At 42.1% G+C, this 22,576-nt stretch overlaps 1 gene segment (V, D, J or C); it reads right to left on the reverse strand.

Annotated features, from left to right (window-relative positions):
* Positions 1-7,353: 7,353 nt before the first annotated feature.
* LOC142426638 (T cell receptor alpha variable 8-6-like) lies at positions 7,354-7,764 on the reverse strand. The segment is given in 1 exon segment: positions 7,354-7,764. A coding segment is annotated over 1 exon segment (411 nt).
* Between the last annotated feature and the right edge of the window lie 14,812 nt (positions 7,765-22,576).

Genomic DNA, 22,576 nt, shown 5'->3' on the forward strand with positions numbered 1-22,576 from the left:
CCTCCTGCCCTTCTTCCCCTTCTTTATGTTGGACTCTCATGTACTTCCCTGGGTGTGGTCTGCCCTCCCCCCAACTATCTATGCTTCCACCCATTTGTTGCGAGATAAGTGTCTATTCTTCTAATCCTGCTGTGCTGATTGTACTGACCTCAGGGGACTCATGTTATACCTGTCCTTTTGAGATTGCCTTACCTCACTTAACATGATTCCTTCCAGCTTTTCCCACGAAATGATACGCTTCATGTGATGGTTTGTGCTTTTCGGTGCTGCATAGTACTCCATTGTGTGTTTGTGCCAGAGTTTACTAATCCACTCATCTATCGATGGACACTTAGGCTGTTTCCAAGCCTTTGCGATTGTGCCGCAATAAACATTGGAGCGCAGATGACTGGTCGTGTTTTATTCATTACCTCCACTGGGTCATAGGGTAGATCAATTTCCATTTTCTTTAAGTATCTCCAGATTGCTTTCTACAGTGGCTGTACAAATCTACATGACCACCAGCAGTGGAGGAGGGTTCCTACATCACCACAGCCCCTCCAGCACTTGTTACTCTCTGATTTTCTGATTTGAGCTACCCTCAGAGGTGTTAGGTGGTATTTAATGGTTGTTTTAATTTGCATTTCTCTTATGGCTAAGGACTGGGAACACTTTCTCATATGCTTATTGGCCATATGGGTCTCCTCCCTAGTGAGAGTTCATTTCAGTTCTTTTGCTCACTTCCTTAGGGGGTTAACTGTTTTCCTCTTTTTGCAGGTCATTAGGGTGTTATAGATTTTAGTAATGAGCCCTTTGTTCAATGTGTCATTACTAAAAATCCTCTCTTAGTCCATGGGTTGTCTTGTCACTTTCTTGGTGAAGTCATTCTAGGTGCACAGGTGATTTATTCTTATTAAATCCCATTTGTTGATTTCCATTTCACCTGTGCGTGTACCCTTCCATAATGCAGTGAGCCTATGACTTCCCTGGGTCAGTACTCTGAGGTTTGTCCCAATTCCGTCCTTGATGGCACTGATGGTTTGGGGGTTAACTTCTAGGTCTCTGATCCACCTTGAGCTTATTGTTGTGCATGAGGTGAGGTAAACATCTTGTTTCATTTTTCTACATGTGGATATCCATTGTTTTCAGCACCACTTGTTAGAAAGGGCATCTGCATCCCACTTGATGGTTTGGGGACCCTTGTGGAAGATCAGTTGCTTACGTGCTGATGGTTTTATTCTTGGGCTTTCTATTCTTTCCACTGGTCTGAGTGTCTGTCATTGTGCCAGTACCATGCTGTTTTGACCACCGTAGCTGTGTAATAGGCATTAAAATCGGGTGAAGCGAGTCCTCCAAATTTGTCCTTCTTCCTGAGGAGATCTCAGCTAATTCTGAGTTTCTTCCCTCTCCATATGAAATTGGTGATCAGTTTTTATAATTCTATGAAGAAGGTTGATGATATTTGAATTGGTATAACATTGAACATGTAAAGTGCTTTAGGTAAGATTGTCATTTTTACTATGTTAAGCCTTCCAATCCATGAGCAGGGGGTGTTCTTCCATTTGTGGAGGTTGCTTTTGGTTTCCTGTAGTAGGGTCTTATAGTTTTCCTTGTAAAGATCTTGAGGAGTTTTTTGTTGTTGTTGTTAAATACATTCCTAGGTATTTCAGTTTGTGCTTAGCTACTGTGAAAGGGGCTTTCTTCTTAATCCCCTCTTCCATGGTCCTGTCCGATATCTATAGAAAACCTACCGACTTCTGTTTATTGATCTTGTATCCTGCCACTCTTCTATATTCCTCTATCTCTTTAAGCACTCCTGTTATATATCTTTTGAGGTTTTCAATATACAGGATCGTGTTGTCTGCAAATAGCGATAGTTTCACCTCCTCCTCTCTCATTTGGATCCCTTTGATGCCCTTACACTGTCTTGTGTTGTTAGCCAAAACCTCCAGAACGATATTGAATAGAAGTGGTGACAGAGGGCATCCTTGTCTTGTACCCCTTTTCAGTGAGATTGTTTTTGCCTTTTTTCCATTACCTACAGTGTTGGCCATTTGGCTTTCACAGATAGCTTGTATCAGCTTGAGGAACTTACCTTCCAATCCTCATGAGTGTGTTAATTAGGTATGGCTGTTGGATGTTGTCAAATGCTTTTTCTGCATCTATGGATATAGTTTTAATCCTTTTTATTCTCGAGCAGTATATAATATTGATGGATTTATGGATATTAAACCATTCCTGCATCCCTAGGATGAGTCCTACCTGGTCACGGTAGATGATATGTTTTATTTACTTTTGTATTCTATTGGACAATATTTTGTTAAGTACTTTTGCATCTATGTTCATTAGAGATATTGGTCTGTAAGTCTCTATCCCTGTGGAGTCTTTGCCCTGTTTGGGTATCAAAGTTATGCTGGCTTCATAGAATGAGTTTGGGAGTTTGTCATCCTTTTCTGTGCAATGGAATAGTTTGTGGAGGATTGGGGTCAACTCTTCCTTGAATGCTTGGTACAATTCTGCTGTGAAGCCATCTGGCCAAGGGGCATTTTTTTGTATTAGGTTCTTGATGACCCTTTATATTTCTTCTTTCACTATGGGTTTGTTGAGGTTCTTGACCTCTGTCTGAGATAATCTAGAAAGAGATTGTTTTTCCAAATGTTTATCCATGTCTTCCATGTTTCTAAATTCATTAGAATACAGACCTTCATAGTACTTTGCGATTATCTTTTTAATCTCATAAGGGTCTGTTGTTATTGCCCCTGTTTTGTCCCTCATCCTGACTATTGATGTTTCCTCCTTTCTATCGTTGGTAAGATTTGCCAGTGGTCCCTCTATTTTGTTGATACTTTTGTAGAACCAGCTTTTAGCTGCATTTTTCTTTTGCATTGTTCTCTTGTCTTCCCACTGGTTTAACTCTTCCCTGATTTTTATTATTTCTTTTCTCTCGTTATTGGAGGGGTTGTTCTGCTGACTCTGTTCTAATTTGTTTTGTATTAACGTATCTGTCATAAACCTCTCTTATTTTTTCATATATGCATTTAATGATATCAAACTACCTCTGATAACTACCTTCACAGTACCCCATAAGTTTTGATAACGTAGCATTCTTGCTCTCGTTAGTTTCTAGAAACTTCCTAATATAGTCTCTAATCTGGACCTGTACCCATTCATGTCACAGGAGATAGTTTTTCATCCTCCAATTGGTTGTCCTTGCTTTTCTGGCTGTCCTCTTATTAATCTCCAGCTTTATGGCATGGTGATCTAAGAAAGACGTCTGGATACTATCTATGTGTTTGAATTTACTCAGGCTTTACTTGTGTCCCTGCATGTGGTCTATTCTTGAAAATAATCCATGTGAACTTGAGAAGAATGTGAATTTTTGCATTTGGATGGAAAGCCCTGATGCCTAAATACATTGTTTAGTTCTATGGCCTCTTTGCTGAGCTTCTTTCCCAATGAACTGTCTTTCTCTGATAACAGAGTGTTAAAGCCACCTACTGTGATGGTTGAGTCTGTGATTTCCTTTTTCATCTTTTTAATAGTTTGACGAAATATGCCACACCATTATTAGTTGCATATATATTCAATATGCTAACAGCTTCTTGGTTTACTGAGCCTTTGAGCATTATGTAGTGTCCCTCCTTGTCTCTTTTTGTGGTTTGGACCTTGAGGTCTGCTTTGTCAGAGATTAAGAGAGCCACCCCTGCTTTTTTTGAGTTACCATTTGATTGGTATACTTTCCACCAGCCTTTTATTCTTAGCATATTTTTGTCTGTGCACTTAAGATGTGTCTCTTGCAGGCAACCAATTGATGTATTATGTTTTCTGAGTCAGTTTTCCAGCCTTTTTCTTTTAATGTACGAATTGAGTCCATTGGAATTCAGAGTTATTATCACTATCTGTGGATTTATATTTCTCATACCCTGTCTTGTGTTTTGGGTGTTTATCTATCTCACTTCATATCAGTGGGCTGTGTTTGAGTGGGAGTTTCTATCTTGTCTTCTTTTCCCTCTGAGACCCTGTTGCCCTGGTAATTGTTGCTGGCATGTTTTCTTCTAGATGGAGATGGGCAATATGGTAGTCTCCTGTCTGTTCTTGTTGGAGGTTGATCCTCTGGCCATGGTGAGTCAGCCAGTATCTTCTGCAGGGTTGGGTGTCTTCCAGCATATTCCTTTGAGTCTTTCCTTGTCCTAGAAGATCCTTATCTCACCATCTATATTAATGGATAACTTGGCAGGGTAAAGGATTCTTGGGGAGGCGTTTTATCTTTCAGCTTTTGGAAGATGTTCCTCCACTCTCTCCTCCTCATCATGGTATCTGCTGATAGGTATGAGCATACTCTTACCTGTGTTCCTTTGTATGGGACTGTACTCCTTTCTCTTCATGCTCTTAAAATTTTCATTTTCCTCAGAGTCGGATATTTTTACTATTAAATATCTTGGCGGGTTCTTCTTGGGGTGCAGTCTAGCTGGCATCCTTTCTGCTTCCTATATGAGTGCCTGGTTCTCACTCATTAGGGTGGGAAAGTTTTCTTCCAGACATTCCTTTGCTATCTTGGCTGCCGACTTGTGTGTTGTGTTGTGCTCCAGTAAACCGATTATTCAAATATTAGTTATTTTCATAGCATCAGTCATTGGTCTCAGGTTATCTTCTGCTTCTTTAATTTTCCTATCTGACTTTCCTGGTTACTTAGGTCTGTTTGAGTGTTCTCGAGATTCACTGATACGGTTCTCTGCCTCCTGAAGCCTAATAATAAATTCTGTGACCTTGTGTGTTTCTTCTGCTACATTCTCTGTTAGTTCCTGTAGTTCCCTTTGGTGTGTGGACTTCACCCCCTCTATTGTGGACTTCATCTCCTCTACCATTGCATCCTTATTCTGGGTTGCTTCACTCATTTCCTGTATTACTGCGAGCAGACTTCTGAAGATTTCCTTCTGTGGCAATCTGTATCTGATTCTTCTATGAGAGCCACTAGCTCTGCTACTGTGTTTTGTCTCTCTGTGTTTGGTTGGGAATGATGTGGTCTGTTCATTTTTCTTCGATCCTTTTGTAGGCCCCATGTTTCTGGAAGACCAGGAGGCCCTTATATATGTTACTGTTAGGAATGGGTCAGACTGCCGTGTAGGCAGAGTTCCCCGATGGTTTAGTGGCCAGAAGTGGTGAGATATTTCAGTGACTGGAGTGGGGCCTGGAGCCTCAGTGAATGCCCCAAAGCTGCTTTCACCTGGTCTCTCAGGGAACCCATATCAGCCCTTTTTTAATTAAAAAAATTGGGGGGGGGAGGAAGAAAAAGGATAGAGAGAAATAAGGAGGAGATATGAAAGAGGAGAGAAAAGACATAATAATAATAGTGAAAGAGGAAAAATTAAAAAGAGAGAGAAGGAAAACCTATAAAAGTGGGGCAGATAAGAAATAATAGTAATACTGAAAAAGGAGGAAGAAAGAAAAGAGAGAACAGAAAGTAAAAGAAAGAAGAAAGGAAACCAACACGAGAAATATCTATATAAAATGTCCCTCCTTTTCCCTCCAAATTATAGCGATGCCTAATAGAAGGTGGGGATAGCCGAGGTCTCCCTGCCATGGGACGTGATGCTGATCTGGGCTCCGGAGTCAGGCTATGTGAGGAGAAACTACTCTTCAGATGAACATGTACTCTCAGGTCCCGGCAGGCCTATAGAGTTAAGTCGGTTTGCAGAGGTTACGACAGCGGGAGAAGCACCGCAGCATCCAGCCTCCTGCACTGGCCACATAGGGTGCTGAGGAAGACACAGGACCCACTTCCTCTGCTGCCTGGAATGGGCTGGGGCCACAAGGGGTGCTCAGGGTTATGCTGGCCGCAGCACCTGCCTCTTATGCCGACATGATAGGGCTGTGGTGGGCAGGCTTAGAAGCTGGCGCTGGGGACCCTGCAGGGCACCACAGTGGTGAGAGACAGCCGAGCAGACAGAGACAGCTCTGGCAGGGACCACAAACCTGCGTCCTAGGCTCCCTAGCAGGTAGGATGCTTATCCCCTGAACCGCCAGCCCTGTGAGCGGCAAGGCTCCTCAGTGATGTGTGCTGAGTCAGAAACGACAGCAGGGGCTCCTGCGGGAAACAGGGATCACTGGAGTCTGCCCTCCACACTGAGACTGATGTGCAGCAGCGGGCAGGCTTCACACTCAGAGCTACAGCTGCTAGAAACCCCGCAGTGCACCGGGGCGGGCAAAGTCAGCTCAGGCGGGAACACACAGCCCTGTCGCTCACCCTCCCAGTAGGCAGGAGCGCCCACTGTTCAGCCTGGCGCTGTGAATGGCGCAGGGTCTGGGCTTGGTGCCCGTCCTCCACACTAAGAGAAATGCGCTGCGGCAGGCAGACTTAGTGCTCCAGGCTGCTGCACGGCACGGACAAAGCCGGCTCTGGCGCAGGGTCCAGGCTTGGTGGTAGCCCACTGCACTCGGAGGGACATACTGGGGCGGGCTTAGCATTCTGGTCCGTGGCCACAGGGCTGCACAGTGATGCCGGCCAGCCTGAAGTGGCTCCGGGGGAAACACAGTGTAGTGGGTAGAAGCAGGAAGGACTCAGGCCATGGCTCGCACCTGCAGAAATTGTGCAGAGAAGCTTCCCAGGATGGGAGTGAAGTGGAAGCTAAGCTGACGGGGTGGGCAGACAGGCAGATGGCAGCCTAACTTTGGATGTCACTAAACCGGTTTGACCTGCTCTCTGGTTGAACTGTACAAACCATTATCAGTAGTGTGTGAATTCCACCTACAGGAACCAAATGGATGACTGCAAGCCTTTAGGGAGAAGTAGCCCATTGTCCTTAACAGCAGGGAGCGGGTCCTACAGTAGTCTGGTGGCCGACTGCCTTCAGGGAGAATGTCCCTAAACTTCTGACCTCCCCCCATATGCTAGCAAAAAATCCCTAATGTTTGGAGGCATGTCTTTGGGGGAGATAAAACTGGAGAAAGTTCTATTAATCCCACAGCCAATGTATTTTTACAAGCAAAATTGAAATCACCATGATCTGAATAATATCCTTTAAATAAAACCATGATAGTTTGATTTTGGTTTTGATTATCTATTTTACTTCAGAGCCACATGTAGGTATGGAAGGGGCCACATACGCAGTTGTGGCCGCAGTTTGCCAACCTGGGGAAAGGGCATGCTTTATTCAGACAATGGTCCTTGGAAGAGAGAGATGACAGTCCTCCCTGAGAAATTCGCCCAAAGACTTCAGCGTATCTGCATGTAGTAGTGCAATGATGCTAAAGCAAGGGCCCAAAAGACAAGCAGTCCTGGGGCCGGACCTACACTGCCAGTTTTCCTTTCACACAACAAGACACCGATTGAAAACTTCCCCAGGTTGAGCTCTTGAGGCACCAAGAGCCCCGGGTCTAAGGAGGTTTGTGTTCAGGTCCCCCTGCAGTCCCCGGCACTGTGTCTCTCAAAGCACAGAAGTACTCCGCTGAGTCGCTCCAATGGGCTGAATGCTTCCTCAGGTGGAAGGATGTTTCGCTCTTCTTAAATGTAGCCTCAAAATCTTTGGTGCCTGTCACCTCTGCGTTCCCCGGAAAATACTTCAGGAGGAGCTGGAGGCCTTGGCTGGGGTACTGCACATACCAGAAGAGGTAAGGCGTGACCGAAGAGGAATAGTTACACCTCAGCTCCAGGGGTGCTCCTTCAGAGACAGTGACCTGGACGTCAAGCTGTGTCACCAGCTGGGCTCTGGTTCCTCCTGTAACAGCGGTGTTTTGTAAGCATAAAGCAACACACACTTGAAAACCCTTTTCATGCACCACGGTCATTTCTGTAGAACCAGTAAAGAGAACGGAAGGCTACTTACTCAGGGGGAAAATCCACTCAAGCACCAGGACGAGCAGCAGGCGCATGGTGGGACTTGAAAAGTCTGCAGGCCTCCAGGCAGGCAGGATGGTCGTTGGGGTCACAGAATACTCTTTGCTAGGGGGAGCAAAGGAGTGAGGATAGAAAAGCTCCTTGCTTTGGCAACTTCTGACACCTGCCAGGAAGAAGCTTTCTCTAAATGAGTTTGAGCATTTTCTAGTCTCTTATTCTCATCACAGTCCTAAATCTACGCAGACCTCAGGAGGATGGAGAGGTGGGGCTGGGGTAGGCAGGAGTTTGGGTGGGGGTGGGGGAGCCTTTCCACCAACTACCTGGTGGAGGGGCTTGGAAGGCAGTGTGGACCTGCAATAAAGCATGTCCCAGTTATACCACATTGCCCCCTGCAGACCAGAGGCAGTACCAACGACCCAAGTGAGCTAACTCATTTCAGAGATGTTATTCAATCTTCCACAGAGCCCATTTCTTTTTCCTATTCTGTGATGGTGTCTCCTACTCTGGCACCTGGCATTAACATTAATCCTAGCTGCTATGAGAAATGGGAATTTTGTGAAAGTACAGGAGTATTTTACTTCACTGAGAAATTGATGACAGAAGAGAATATTCTAGATTTTGGAATCCTATTGAGACACTCTATATTATTGATCTGAAGCTACTCATCAGGGAAAGTGAATAAGACAGCCAATTGCATCAGGCTTAGCTGAGCTTCCGATGGCCCTGTGCTACTGGTTGTCAGTATCAGAGCGAGAGAGAGAGATCAATGATTCCCTTCTTTGGTACTAAATAAATTAGACCAGAAATTCTTACTTAAAATCCGCCTGGAGAGCGTGTCATTGATTAACTACTTGATGAGGATTAATAAAGGCAATACATTTCTTTCTAGAGAAGAAAATGTAGGTAACACTGTGTTTTTAGGTAAACAAGTTTGATATGTTAAAGCTATCAGAAAACAACTTGGTCAATAAGTTGGGGGTGCGGGGGCGGGGGAGAGAATCTGATTTCAGTTATCAATGCAATAAACTCAGAAAACCAAACTCATTGCCTTCAGGTCGATTCCACCTCCTCACAGCCCTATGGGACAGAGTAGAGTTGTCCCGGTGGGTTCCAAAGACTGTAACTCTCTCCAGGAGTAGAAAGCCTCCTCTTTCTCCCACGGAGTGACTGATAGTTTCCACTTGCTGACCTTGTGGTTAGCAGCCCAGTGTCTAACCCACTTTGCCACCTGACTCCTTGATCAATGGGTAGAATGACATATATGTCCAAGTATAGGAAGGACATTAGCAGAGGAGCATCCATAAGGAAAACTGAGCAGAATCATGAATACTATATATGGCACATAATTAAGTGATTCTGGAAAGAATTAAAGGGAGTAAAAATAAATAAATAAAACCACATGAACGTTATAAAACTGTAAAGTATGTGCAACCAGCAGACTGGAAATGTCTAGGAGGTATAGACACTATGGAAGCCAATTGACAATGGCCCTCGGAACATCTAGACAAGCAACAGTCCTATGTGACAACTTTGGCCCCAGACATTCACTCTAAAGTTGAAATAAACTTTTAGAGAATGTTAAACATTGAGTTAGTTTAATATGCCAACCTGGCTGATAAACACATGTGGGGTTAATTGAAGGGCAGAGAGATAAATGGCTCGGTGAACCTCACCTTTCAAGTTCTTGGGGCTTTTGCTTTGTGATGGTCGAATCAGGGTGCAACTGCCTCAGTAGTTCCCTGCTTCAGCTGGCGAGGCTGACTTCCTGCAAGACATCCCTGAGGAGAAGCCACATGGACCTACCCTGATGCAGCCCTGGGTGCTGGAGCAGCTGTGTGGAAACCCCTGCCAGCCCTAAGATGCTTGCAAATTTACTAACTTGGCTTTCCTCCTGCAGTCGGCATCATTGCGTCTGTTTTGTGAGATGGAAGAGGACTTTGTGAATTCGTGTTGGACATATGGGTTAATGTTGGACTTGTGGGCTTGGGCAGCACTGGGTTGGGATATTTTCTTGATATGCACTTAACCTTTATATAAAACTCTCTCTTATACATTATTTCCTGTAGATTTGTTTCTCTAAAATACCCATACAAACACAAACATCTTATTGTGGATAGTTAACAAAGTCAAACCACTCCAATAAAGTAGATTCTGACTCTCATTATGACCCTATAGTGCAGTGTAGAAGTGCTTCCACGGCATTTCCAATGCTTTAAACATTTAAAACAGAAAATGGTTAGGCATTGCGATGGAATCCTCAAGGTTCACAGTTTGCGGAGAAAAGCAAGACTTTCAGTCCAGTGAAGACTTTCCAGTCTCAGAAACTCACCAGAGCAGGTCTACCCTGTCCTGTAGGGTTGCTATGAGTCAGCATCGATTCAATAGCAGTGTGTTTGGTTTTTTAATTTCGTTTTTTAATCATTTACAGAAGCAGACTGCTTCATCTTTTTCCCTGGAAAAGCTCACAAACCTTTGACTTAGCAGCCCGATGCTAAACCCAGTGCTCTAGTAGGGCAGCTAACAAGGTTAAGATATTGCCAAGCTTAAGTGCTGGGAAGACCCATTCCTTACTCATCCAACCTAACGAGAAGCCTGCTATAGCTACATGCCCAGACTACTCACCAAGCAACCTACTTGGGGAAAATTCTTGATGAAAGCAGGAGCACAATAGGGTAAGGAGCCCATTCCTACCACCCAAGCCTCTCGATCTTAAATATAAACGAAGAAGAAAGCACCATGAATTATTTGCACATGTCAACGGTATCCCTTTCCATCTGTATTTCCACAAGTGGAAGCCCAGAGTCATCGACCATGACTCATTAGAGCCACTTCTTCCTGGATACAAAGTGATGGGCAGAGTGTCATATAGTCATTCCCAAGAGGAACCGGGAGGTCATCGCTCATAAAGAAATCCTGAGTCTTTGTTGTAAATAATAATTCCTTATGTTTCTTTAGATGCCATCTTTTCACTTATTTTGATTCTTCGTGGTTGGTGAGCTTTTCATTCCAAAGCCCTCTAAACAGAGGTGAAAATTTAAACTTTGAACACAGAACAGAAGAACTAGAAGATGCCGAGTAATTTCTCATTGCCATCTCTTTTGATCAGGGCCATAGCGAGATAGAACCTCATCAGCAGTTTGAGAAAAGTGCAGAACTGAACTCACGCTCCTCAAAAGTCCAGGCAGAAGGGGCCAGTTATGACTAGAAAATTCCCTGAGCCTTTCTCCCAGAAATATTTTAAATCTTGAACTGAAACTATGTCTCAAGGCCACCTTTTTGTTAAAAAAAAAAACCATTGGCACACAAAATAAAATATATTACCCCCCATGAGTACTGCGATTTAATAAAAAAACTCTTTTAATCTATATGAGATCAGACAGTCAACAATCAGCCTAAAGCAAAGATGAGAAGATGGGAGGGGGAGCAGAAGAGGAAGGTATTCAAAAACCAAACTCACTGCCACCAAGTCGATTCTGACTCATAGCGAACCTATAGGACAGTGTAGAACTGCCTCTGTGGGTTTCCACGTCTGTAACTCTTTACAGGAGGAGAAAACCTAATGGAACAACCAGAACCCAAAGAGTGTCTCAGCACGTTGTGAAGATGTAACTAGCATCCCTGAACAATTGTGTACAAAAAGTCAAACGGGACTTAATTATCTGGAAAAATTCACCAAAAGAACAACGAACTATTCTTTTTCAGAAGAAAGAAGTCCTAAATACAGTACCTTGGGAGATCTATCCTTGAAATGACGTGTGACATAACTTTTTTAAAGTACTTTGTTTCTGACTTCTTTTTTCTCTTTTCATTTGATTTCCTTTCCTGAAAAACGAATGCCAAACACCTTGAGTAACTACGTGGTGATGAAGCAAAGTGTACAAGGAAGTATGAGGAAATGTCTGTCATCGGATTAAAATGCATTGCTGTCATATGGGAAGAGCACAATAAACCAATCCCATTGTGTCAAGTTATGGTATAAAACTAGAGTGTAAAGGAGATTAGAAAATAATTCAATCACTCATTCTGACCAATACTTAGTTTTCAATTTCTCTTCAGGGTAAACTATTTTTGGAATAATGAAAATATTCCACTGATGGATAACATTCCCTATACTATTCATTTTCATTTCCACTTGCATCTAGGGGCCAACAGGATTTCTCTACCCTGCAGTCTAAGTTCGAAGTCATGCCTCCCTGGGGCCTCAGCTATAGGTTTGGGTACAGGCTGCAGGTGCCTCGGGAGCACTGTGTGCTCACTGCGCAGAGATAGGTGGCTGAGTCACTGGGCTGAGAGTCTGTGATGATCAAGGAGACGTGTTGGCTGCCTTTATTAAGCTGTGCTGTAAATCTTCCTTCCACTTTATCACCATTGGAGTATATGCTCATCAATAACTCAGGACCCTTCCAGGGAAAATGTCTGTACCACATGAAATACTGGGAAGCACGGTCCTCATACGTGCAGTTGAGAGAGACTATGGCACCCTCCAGAATGCTCAGGGATTCAGGACTCTGCTCCACCTTCTTCTGTTGGCTTGCCGTTGCTGTACAAAAAAAACAGTCAGACAATGAATATAGTCGATGCTTACTGAATTAAATTATCTTCCCACAAGCCTCCCAGCACCCCTGCCTACAGAGCTTCCATTTAGTTAGAGCAGAAGGAGATCGTGTTTGTGCCCATAGGCCAAGAGTGAGCAATAACTCCAAATACTCATTTTCTATTTTATGTTCTCATAGTTGTAGGTGGCCCAAACTCACAGCTTAACTGAAGCCACAGGATCATTAAAGAAACTCTTGAAGATTTCATCATTATTCACTCCTCTGATTCACTGCATTCAAATTGTACACCCTGAAAAAGAATGAGTCTAGCTCATACATTTCTAATTCTTCTGCTCTAGAAATTACAAAAAGAATCTCTTCTACCAATTAGAAAAAGCGTCTATTTTCACCACGCCTGCTACAAAGCAAAACTCCTCCCACTTCCTCCCTCCTCATATCCCCACTTGTATCTCTCTCTCTCTCTCTCTCTCTCACACACACACACACACACACACACACACACACACACACGAACATGTAAGAACTTCCCTTGGTGGGGAAAGACTGAGAAAAGACTGCCATCTTGTGACTCATGACAGTGAACAAACAAATAGGCAATATGCAAACACATTATGTGAACTGGTAAAAATAAAACTGACACTTTGATTCAATTAAAAATTTGAGAAGCATATCATCCAAGTCCATATGTGTCTCTGTGTGTGTATGTGTGTGATCTACATCAAATTGAAACTCTTAGTTGAGCAAGAGTAGTTAAATCAAGTAACAACCCTCCTGAACTGAGAATCGGGTCTACGCTATTAGGAATTTGGGTGAGTTCTTGTGATTCAGGGAGCATTTCATCCTGAGTCAAATTAGACACATCCTACATGACTCCTCATCTCCCATTTTTAAACAGATCTCTTCTAACTTAAAAGAACCTTTCCAAACCAGAATAGCCCAAATCTGATAGGACAAATGTTGTTGCATCTCACAGCCTGACAAACATCCTTTAGCAAGCTGGAGTAGAAGAGCTGGGAAGTCTTTACTCCATTTTACACCAATGATGCCTGTTATTGCATCTATTTTAGCGCGTAGTTTCATTCCTGTTGGTGGTTGAATAGGAGAAATAAGAATCCAAGATCCAGTCTATTGGTATTGCTGTACAGGGTGAGGTTCAGGCTTCTGCTGGACCACCTTGGCTGAGTGGCAGAAGGATGGTTTGGACATCATGGGGACGTGCGGGGAAACCTTCTTCCCACTCACCTGTGGTAAATATTCAGACTCTCCTCTAGACTTCCTGAGAGAACTCTAGTGGACAGAGGGAAGGATGCCTTGTGGATCTTTGTTGAGGGTAGACATCCAAGCTTACCACATTGTAGTAGAGTGTGGTAGGTGGCACAGCAATGGTGAAAGTCCAAGTTCCTCATTTAAATTTCTCTGACACCACCCTGGCAGGGGTTTGGGACACCTCATATCACCTGTAAAAAATAGAAGTCTTGCATGTATATACATTTTGTGTGGACTGAATATCAATGCATAAATAGAACAGAACACATGAATGACACTGTAATGAAGACTTATCCAAATACGTTGGGGAATTAGATAACTCAGTGAAAAGACTTATCACCACAGACTCATGGGACCGTTTGGCTAATTGGAATAATGTGTTCATAAAAGTTAAGTTCTATGTCCAGTAGCATCTGGGGTCTTAGAAGGTTATAAGAAACAACTATTGGTCTCCACTCATCAGAAACCAAACTCACTGCTGTCGAGACAATGCTGACTCATAGCGACCCCTGTGGATCTCTGAGACCGTTACAAAAGTAGGTCTCTACTAGCCAAGAACAAGAGAATGAAGGAAATAAAAACTCGAAGAAACACTAGTCAACAAGATTAATAGCCCCCACAAACCAAGGCCCCCTCTAGCCTGAGATCAGGACTAGATATTGCCCAGTTACTGTCCTTGATCTCTCTGACTAGGGACACAGAAGAAGCTCTGACTAGAACGATAGAGGCTAAATGAACCCCCAAGACTATCACCCTAAAATAGCCTTTGTGTTTAGAAATGAAGCCACTCCGAGAAGTTGCCTTCATCCAAATAGTAGATTGGCTTATGTAATAAATAATATCATCTGTGAGTTCTGTGCAGCTTTCAATCATCAGTTATATGAGAACAAATGGTTAGTGTTAGCCCTAAAGTCAAGATGAGAAAATAAAGAAGAGCAGGAAAACTAGAGGAAGTAAAACAGAACCACCATAAAGGAAATATGAGAATGCTGACACATTGTGGAAGAGGTAGCCGATATCATAGAACAATTTGTATAAAAATTATTAAATGGGAATTTAATTTGCAGCATAACTTTCCTCTAAACACAGTAATTATTTTTTTAAGTTGAAGTCTGGACTCCCCATTTAGTCTTTGCTAGTTGAAGTTGATGTTGAAGTCGTTGCCACAGTGTTTTCTGTTGTATGTGGCTCCACTAGATAGGTTATCATCATTAAGTTGTGCAGCTTCATAAACTATCCATTTTCCTTCCCTTAGGCTAGAGAGAGCGGGCTTTTCCTGGAGCTATTTTTTTCTGGGACTATCGGCATTTCCAGGTGACTGGCTTCTTCAGGACTCAGAGGGGATGTAGGGGGCAAAAAGGAGATGGAGAAATGTCATTGCTATGCTTCTTAATGTATTACAAGCTTTGTAATCAGTTTGCCTTTTTCCTTTCCACCTTATAGAATCAGCTTATGTTTGGTTTTCCAGGAGCTAGTGTTTCAGGTTGTGCTTGTCAAGAGGAACAGGAAAATATTCCCACACTGAGTTGTTTCATAAGTGGATAGTACGGTCCTTCTTTCTCCTAACAGCTGTGCTAGGCCAGCCTCGTTGGTGCATCTTCTAGGTGGAAAACAGTCCAAAAAGTGATCAAGGTTAAGACACCTTGATTCTCTTGTTGAAGGAACATAGTCCTAGTTCTAGAGACTGACTTCCACTTGGTTAAGTACATTGTTCACTGAGTCCTAGCACAGTGGCTAATGAGGACTAAGATCCAGGAAGGAAAGGGTCTTTAGAAACATCATAAAAAGTGCTCCCTCTGTTCCCTCTTGCTCCTGATCCACCTCCACAAAAGATTTGGGTATGAGGATTAGATGAGTAGAATGATACACTCTAATGTTATAATGGTGAAGCCTCAGCATCTAAGTGTGTTAGTCCAGGTACACTAAAGAAACAAATTCATAGATGCTCATATGTGTATAAGAAAAAGATTTATATACAAGAGCAATTGACTATTGAGAACTATCTTAGCCCGGTCTAAATCAAGTCCATAAGTCTGGTACTAGCCCATATGTCCAATACCAATCTATAAAGTCCTCTTCAGACTCACAAAACACATGCAATGATGCCAAATGCAGGATGATCACAGGCCAGTGGGTAGAAAGTCCTGTGGGTCCAGTGGCGGTGTAAACATCTCAGTGCTGGCAGGGGTCTTCACGTGACTTCTCTAGCTCTGAGGCTCTAGCTGCCATGAGCCTGTCTTCAGGTGGCTTGCCAACGAGAATGTCTTACAGGGACTGAGCTTGTGTCCTGCCTGCAGCAAGTGATTTATCTCCTTAGTGTCTCCAAATGAGGTCAGCAAGCTGGGACATGATTGACAGGCTAAACTCCACCCTTCACTCTTAATCTTCTCAGATTGACAAAAACCATATAATCTGCTTCATCCAAGTAACAGCGGAAGCTGACAATTTGACCTTCTGCTGGGTTGGTAATTTTTTCCCATGTGCTATGGGAGCAGAACAACTCATGTGAATATGACCTCTCTTGAACTATTCTGTTGTGTCTGACAGCATCAGTGTCATCTTCCTAACAGGAACCCCCACCCACCCACCGACTGCCATGCATGGACAAGCACGTGGATCAGCACAATCTTGGGTCAATCGATGGTCAATTCATAAATCTCTTCTGATGTCTGAGTATCCTTGGTTTATGCCATGAATGGCTATAATCTAGAAATACTTGTTAGGGCTGTTAATACATTTTTAACCTAACTGATCTCAATCTGATCCAAATGTAATTGAAAAATAAATCTCAAAGTGGTGAAAAAATACCCTTTTCTCTTTTGAAATACACACATACATATATACATACATGTCTGGGGGGAATGGACAGTCCAATATCTTTCTATTGGGAATGGGGGTTGCTTCCTGGCTCGCTCTATTGCCTTTATAACTATTAGCTGTTAGACCAAAGATTAGCAGGTCACTCAACTCCCCTGTGTGGGTCATATGGACAAGGCTGCTTGATACACCCCAGTGCATGAACACAGTTGGAAGCACCTGAGAATTTAGGAGGCATCATTGAAGTGAATGCGGAAGGTTGGTCTCACTCTGCCTCCTGAAGCACTCCTGATAGTAGCTTTAATTAAATGTTTGAAACAAATAGAATGGATTTAGTCTTAATATCTGTCAATCCAATTCCTTCAAATGGCTGATGGAGTGGCAGACTCAGGAGAAAAATGTCCAGACACTAAGATACTGTAGGCCCGTGGGGTAGAACTGCTGGGAAGGCAGTCGTCTGTGAGTCTTTGTGCTCCTACATGTCTTTCGGGGAGTACCAATAATGCCAAGACTTGCTCATCCTTTACCCAGGCTATTTCTTAGGGTTGTGCTTAACAGCCTTGAGGAATGAGATAGTCTGTGCCTTTGGGACAAAGAACTAGCTTGCTTGATGCTTGGCATTCAAGCTGTGAATTCAGCAAGTTGTGCTCCTCAACTGTTCAAGAGCCTCACAGCATGCGTAGTATCTAATTAAGGCACTCCTGTGAGGCTCTAGGCAAGGGGAATGGAAGCAGTTATGTCAATGTTCACGCTGCTTGCTGTGCCGTGCATGATAAAGTTCTTTGTCTCTGACCCGAGAGTCTTGTGTCTTTATTGCTATCAGTGAGGCAGTAATCGGCTAACTTATTAGCTTGTAAGAAGAATAAAATCCCAGGCCTAACAAATTATCTCTCTGTCACATTTATAGATACTATAGAAAAGGCTTAAATTACTATTGAGAAAGATAAGTTCCCCAAACTGACTTTTTTTTTTGGGTGGGATGGGTATAAAAGCATTGCCCCATGTGGGAATTAGCTATCATTGCTAATAAAATGCTTAAGCAATTTTCTGAAATGCTTTAATGAAATAAAAACTTCTTCTGGGAAATCAGTGTTATACATTCAGATGCTTATTAATCTTGTGAGGAGCCTATTAGCAAGTACAAAGAGAGTCAAAAGTAGAACGACGATGACTACAATAATGGTCTTTAAGCAGACTTTAGGAAAAAATTGTGTCCTATAAAATGTCTCTACCAAGACTAATTTGAATGTCTTTCCTTAGGAGCTTTTTCTCTTGTACAGATTCAGAAATAAAGCCATGACATGTGATCAGAATTATCTGACCCGAGAAATTACTTTTCCATTTGCTCTACTTCTGGGTGTGTATCTCTTCTTCCTGCTTTCTTTCCTTCCTGTCTTCCTTCCAGACATGTTGTCGTGGGGTCCCCAGTGCTAGTGTTGACCCTGTTCGTTCGGACCACAAACAGGAAGGTGAGATCAGCTGACTTAAGGCAGGCTAAGATCCTGAATGGATCTAATTTTTTTGGCCAGCTTCTACTGAGCAAAGGCAGGTCCGGAGTTGAGTCTGAGGGTAAGGCCCAGAGAGGATGGAACTGCTTTATATAACCTAGCAGAGAGAATTTCAGATGGAAGACAATGTAGGAGTGAATGTGGACATGAAGAGGAAAGATCAGAAAATTGAAAGGAGACCAGTGTTACTGCTATTTAGAATAAAAAGGAGGGGGGAACGGAATTGAAATTAGAGTGTCAGATGAGGTTCAAATCACACTAGAAATCACAACCCAGAGTTTGCAGTTCATTCTAGGAGCAATAGAAAACTACTGAAGCATAGAGGCAAGTGAGACTAATTCTGATTTACACTTAAAAAAAATTTTTTTTTTTTGGCTACCAGTGAGGTTGGTGCATCTCACACTTTTAGTGGTTAGAATCACCTTGGGACCTTGTTAAAATGCACATCCCAATTCAGTCTGCCTATGCTAGGGCTTGAGGCTTCTGCACAGGTTCCTAGGTAAAGAGGGGAAGTAGATGCTACTGGTTCACACTTTACTGTGAGTAGTTGGGATGTAGAGAAGATATTGCCCTGGGAGGAAAGAATGCCAGCCCAGAGGAAGATGAGAAGGTGACTTGGACCAAAACACACTTTAACAGTTTGTTTTTGAAAAACACACTTTTCTTCCTTCTAGGTGGAGCACTCTGATGTATTCGAATTCTGTTCCATTATTTATTAACAGCACAAAGTGTAACTTCACAGGGAAATGGAAAAACAATATTGAAAAGCCTTTCCTTATGAAAATGTAATAGGTTTTAAAATAATAACATCCACAACTGGTAAAGCATTGGAAAATCAGCGGCCTCATATTCTGCTGTTGAGCTCACAGTTGATGGACAGTTGATTTTCCTTCATGGAAGCCAGGCCTTCAATGTCACATGCAACTTGCATTAAAATGATAGCTTTAATGATGATTATTTAAAATAGAAAATTTTGAAGATATTAATTCATTGGAAACAATACAAAAAATAAGTTTTACAATAGGCACCTATATAAGAGAATTAAGCAATCATTTACAATTATGTCCTCAAGGTGTTGTTGTAGTGAGGTGAGATCAGGTCGGTTCTGACTCAAAGTGGCTCTACATACAACAGAACCATGAAATGTCCTCCATCATCCCCACAGTTGTTCTTTGTTCTTTCTTTCTTTCTTTTTTTTGAGCTTTTTTAACTTTATTGTTAATCAACGAATGTTTTCCAAATGTATAGTGTAATTATAATTTAATTGTACATCACAAAGTTATGCTAACCCTAAAGCCTGTTGGGACTTCGCAAATATTCCTGAGATTGCTACATGAACATGTGCTCTCATGGGTAGTGATGGAAGTTATCATTGGTTTAATCACTATGAAAACCCATATTACAGATGGATGTTCCCAGTTAGAATAATCCACACAGCTTAAAAAGTGGATGAAATCCACTTTAACCCTACTCTACAAATCGATGATCAATAGCAAACATTGCTGGTAGAATTTTAACACTGCTGTCAAACTGATGTAGCAATGGCAGCAGACACAATTCAGATGGAGAAAATAAAATAAAGAGACACTGGAAGCTGAGTTGTTTGACTTTGGCTGCATTTGCTTTAATGCTTTTGCAATGTGAGCACTCATATGTTCCCGTTCTTGAGTCACAGGGCTCGCCACTTCTCCCTCTGACAGGCTGCGGGTCGAAACATCTGCTCAGGCGTGTGGGCAACCACTGTGCAGCAGTCCCTTCAACGTGAACCAGTTGTCTTTTGCACTACAAAGTTCAAAAACTACATTTTCTGCAACTTCCCTTTTCATAACGCCTGTCCAGATTAATCCTTTAAAAGTGGGGAGGGGAAAAAGCAAAATAACACCAGAAATATGTTCAAATATTAGAACCTACTGTGCATGAAAAAAATTGTTTAATGGCAATTTTGGAATACAAATGTAATTTGGGTGCATAATACCAAATGGACAGTACCTGAACCTCATAGAGAAAACAAGGGTTGTCCATATCTTCAAATTTAGGTACTATAAAATTAACAAAATAGGAGAACATGTTGCCTGGAAATGTTTTTTTCAGTAAGACAATATATAAAACCCAAAATTAAAGAATTCTAAAATATGAATAAATCAACATTTTAAATTATTAAATTGATTTAAAGAATAATCACAATAATTTAGAAACCAAATTTGCTAAAATGAATATGTAGTAATTCTCCAAATTGTTCTCAGGTTTGAGCCCATTTGATATGTTTATTGGCCTGGGTATACCTACAATATAATGTTGAGAAAAACAGATATGCCATTAAAATCCCTTTTCATAGAAAAATGCAATTATATATGTATAGAAATTTGGGGAAAATGCTACTAGCTGTTATTTTGCATTCACAAAATTGTGAAGATATTTATAGACTTTGATTTATGTAAAATGAGCATGTAATAATTAAATTATAAGAAGTTTTCATTTAGCCGACGTTGAAATCACACAATTCTTTCAAACTCCGGAGCCTGTTTTGTATTTTTAGTAGAAGCCATTTGACATGGGTCAGAATGCCTGGGTTCTAGATCTAGCTTCTGTTTTGCTTTGAGTAAATCACACAATAATTATAGATCGTTAGTCATCTCTCAAATAAAGGGCATAGGCTTAGTTAGTATTTCTTAAAAGATACAGAAGATAATGTTAGGCACTACACAGGTAAACTTTTAAATTATTACATGTATGATGTTATTTTCTTTTATATTAGAAAACAACTACAACCAATACATCAATTGAGGGTGTTACAGATGGTATCAGTGATTCTGTCATTCTGCAAAGGCTAGCATGTTGCTGTCACAAGCGCTTCTATAGTACCCATGATGGAGAGGTTTCAACGAAGCTTCCAGACTCAAGCAGAGTAAGAAAAAGACATGGCAATTTACCTCTGAAAATGAACTAACCTTAGTGACCACAGCAGAACATGGTGCACCTCACTTTGGACAAACCCTCGGAAAGGATCAATTGCCAGCAGAAGACACTGGTGAAGAAGTAGAAGACCAGAGACGAGCGGGAGACCCTCAGGGAAATGAACTAGCATAATAGCAGGCACAATGCCCTTGAACATGCCAGTGATCAGGAGGATGACACAGGGCAGCATTCTATTCCGTTTGACAGGAGGTCACTGTGAACCAGAGCCAACTCTAGGGCATCTATCAGTTACAAGAGGATGTTTCTTTCCTCTGCTCTTTTTACATCGGTACTTTTAAAATCTAATATATCAGTCATTAATTAAATAACTATATCAATAATTCAAAGGTCATAAAAACATGAAGATTATGAACAAATGCGTAAAACACTGCTGGTGAAGGTACAACTTGGTGCAGACTTGCTTCTTAGATGCAAAGTATGAGCTACAAAGAGATATTTCCCTGCACAGTGAGAGCTGTGGAGATATGGGCCCAGGACTAGTACAACCTTCACTGAGTGAAATTTAATCATAGCAAAAAGGAAATTCAATTCAACACAAATTCAGATTCATCAGGTGAAAGAGAGGGTCTACCAGTAATCACTTCTGCTTGGAGATGGACATCATAAATAAAATTCCCTCTGTAAACAAATGGAATCCCCTGGATGCTGGAAATGGTTCAGCATTCAACTACCAGCCAAAAGATTGGTAGTCCCCTTGGAAAAAAAGAGCCTATGATCTTCCCAAAAGGTCACAGCCTCAACGGCCCCGGGAGTGTAATTTATTCTACGACACATGGCATTGCCATGAGTTGGATTCTCTTTGTAGACAGTGATTATAAATAAAACTTGCTCTATAAATAAAGAACCCACCCTCACTCCCACCCACAGGGCTAGCTCAGGATGGAGAGGCCCAGCTGCAGGGTTGTGCACAGTCTGCAGGTGCTTGGAGAACACTGTGCCGCAAAGCACAGAAGTAGGTAGCTGAATCTTCAGGTTGAGCCTCTGAGATATTGAAGACACTAAAGAGCTTCTTTCTTCCAAGCTGGTCTTTAAATCGTTTCTCTTCCTGATCACCTGGACCTGATTGTGTTAAAGTCAGAGATACAAGTCCTTTCCCAGGATCCTGCCGGAACCAATGGAAGTTAAAAAACGTTTTACTCTGAGCAGTACAATTAAGAGTGGCATGCTCTCTCTCTTGGATGCTCAGGAAGGAAGGACTCTGGTCCAATGTGTATTGGCTGCTCACCCCTGCATAGAAAGAGAATCACAAACAAAGGTGACCTGTGAATGATTGATCATTTCATCAAATCTAGACTTTCTTTTCACAGTTCCTACAGTTGAGCTAATTGTCTGTCTACAACTTTCAAATTTATAGAGAAGATTACTATGATCTGCTCTTTCTATTTACATCTCCAAAATCTGCCAACTCACAGCATAACTGCAAAGAGAAAATCATAAATGAAGCCCCCGAGGACGTCTCCATGTTACTGATGCTTCTCTGGGTGCATCTGTGTAACTCTGTCCTTACAGGAAGCCAAGAAGCTTCACAACCAACCAGAAGGAAGATCCGCTTGCCGATGTACAGACTCACACAATGACTGAATTTCTGAATAGATCACATGAAAAGAAGGTTATGTTAGGACCGGGCGTAGTTGTGTTGG

The sequence above is a fragment of the Tenrec ecaudatus genome, chromosome 14 (assembly GCF_050624435.1).
Source record: "Tenrec ecaudatus isolate mTenEca1 chromosome 14, mTenEca1.hap1, whole genome shotgun sequence".
Lineage (NCBI taxonomy): Eukaryota > Metazoa > Chordata > Mammalia > Afrosoricida > Tenrecidae > Tenrec > Tenrec ecaudatus.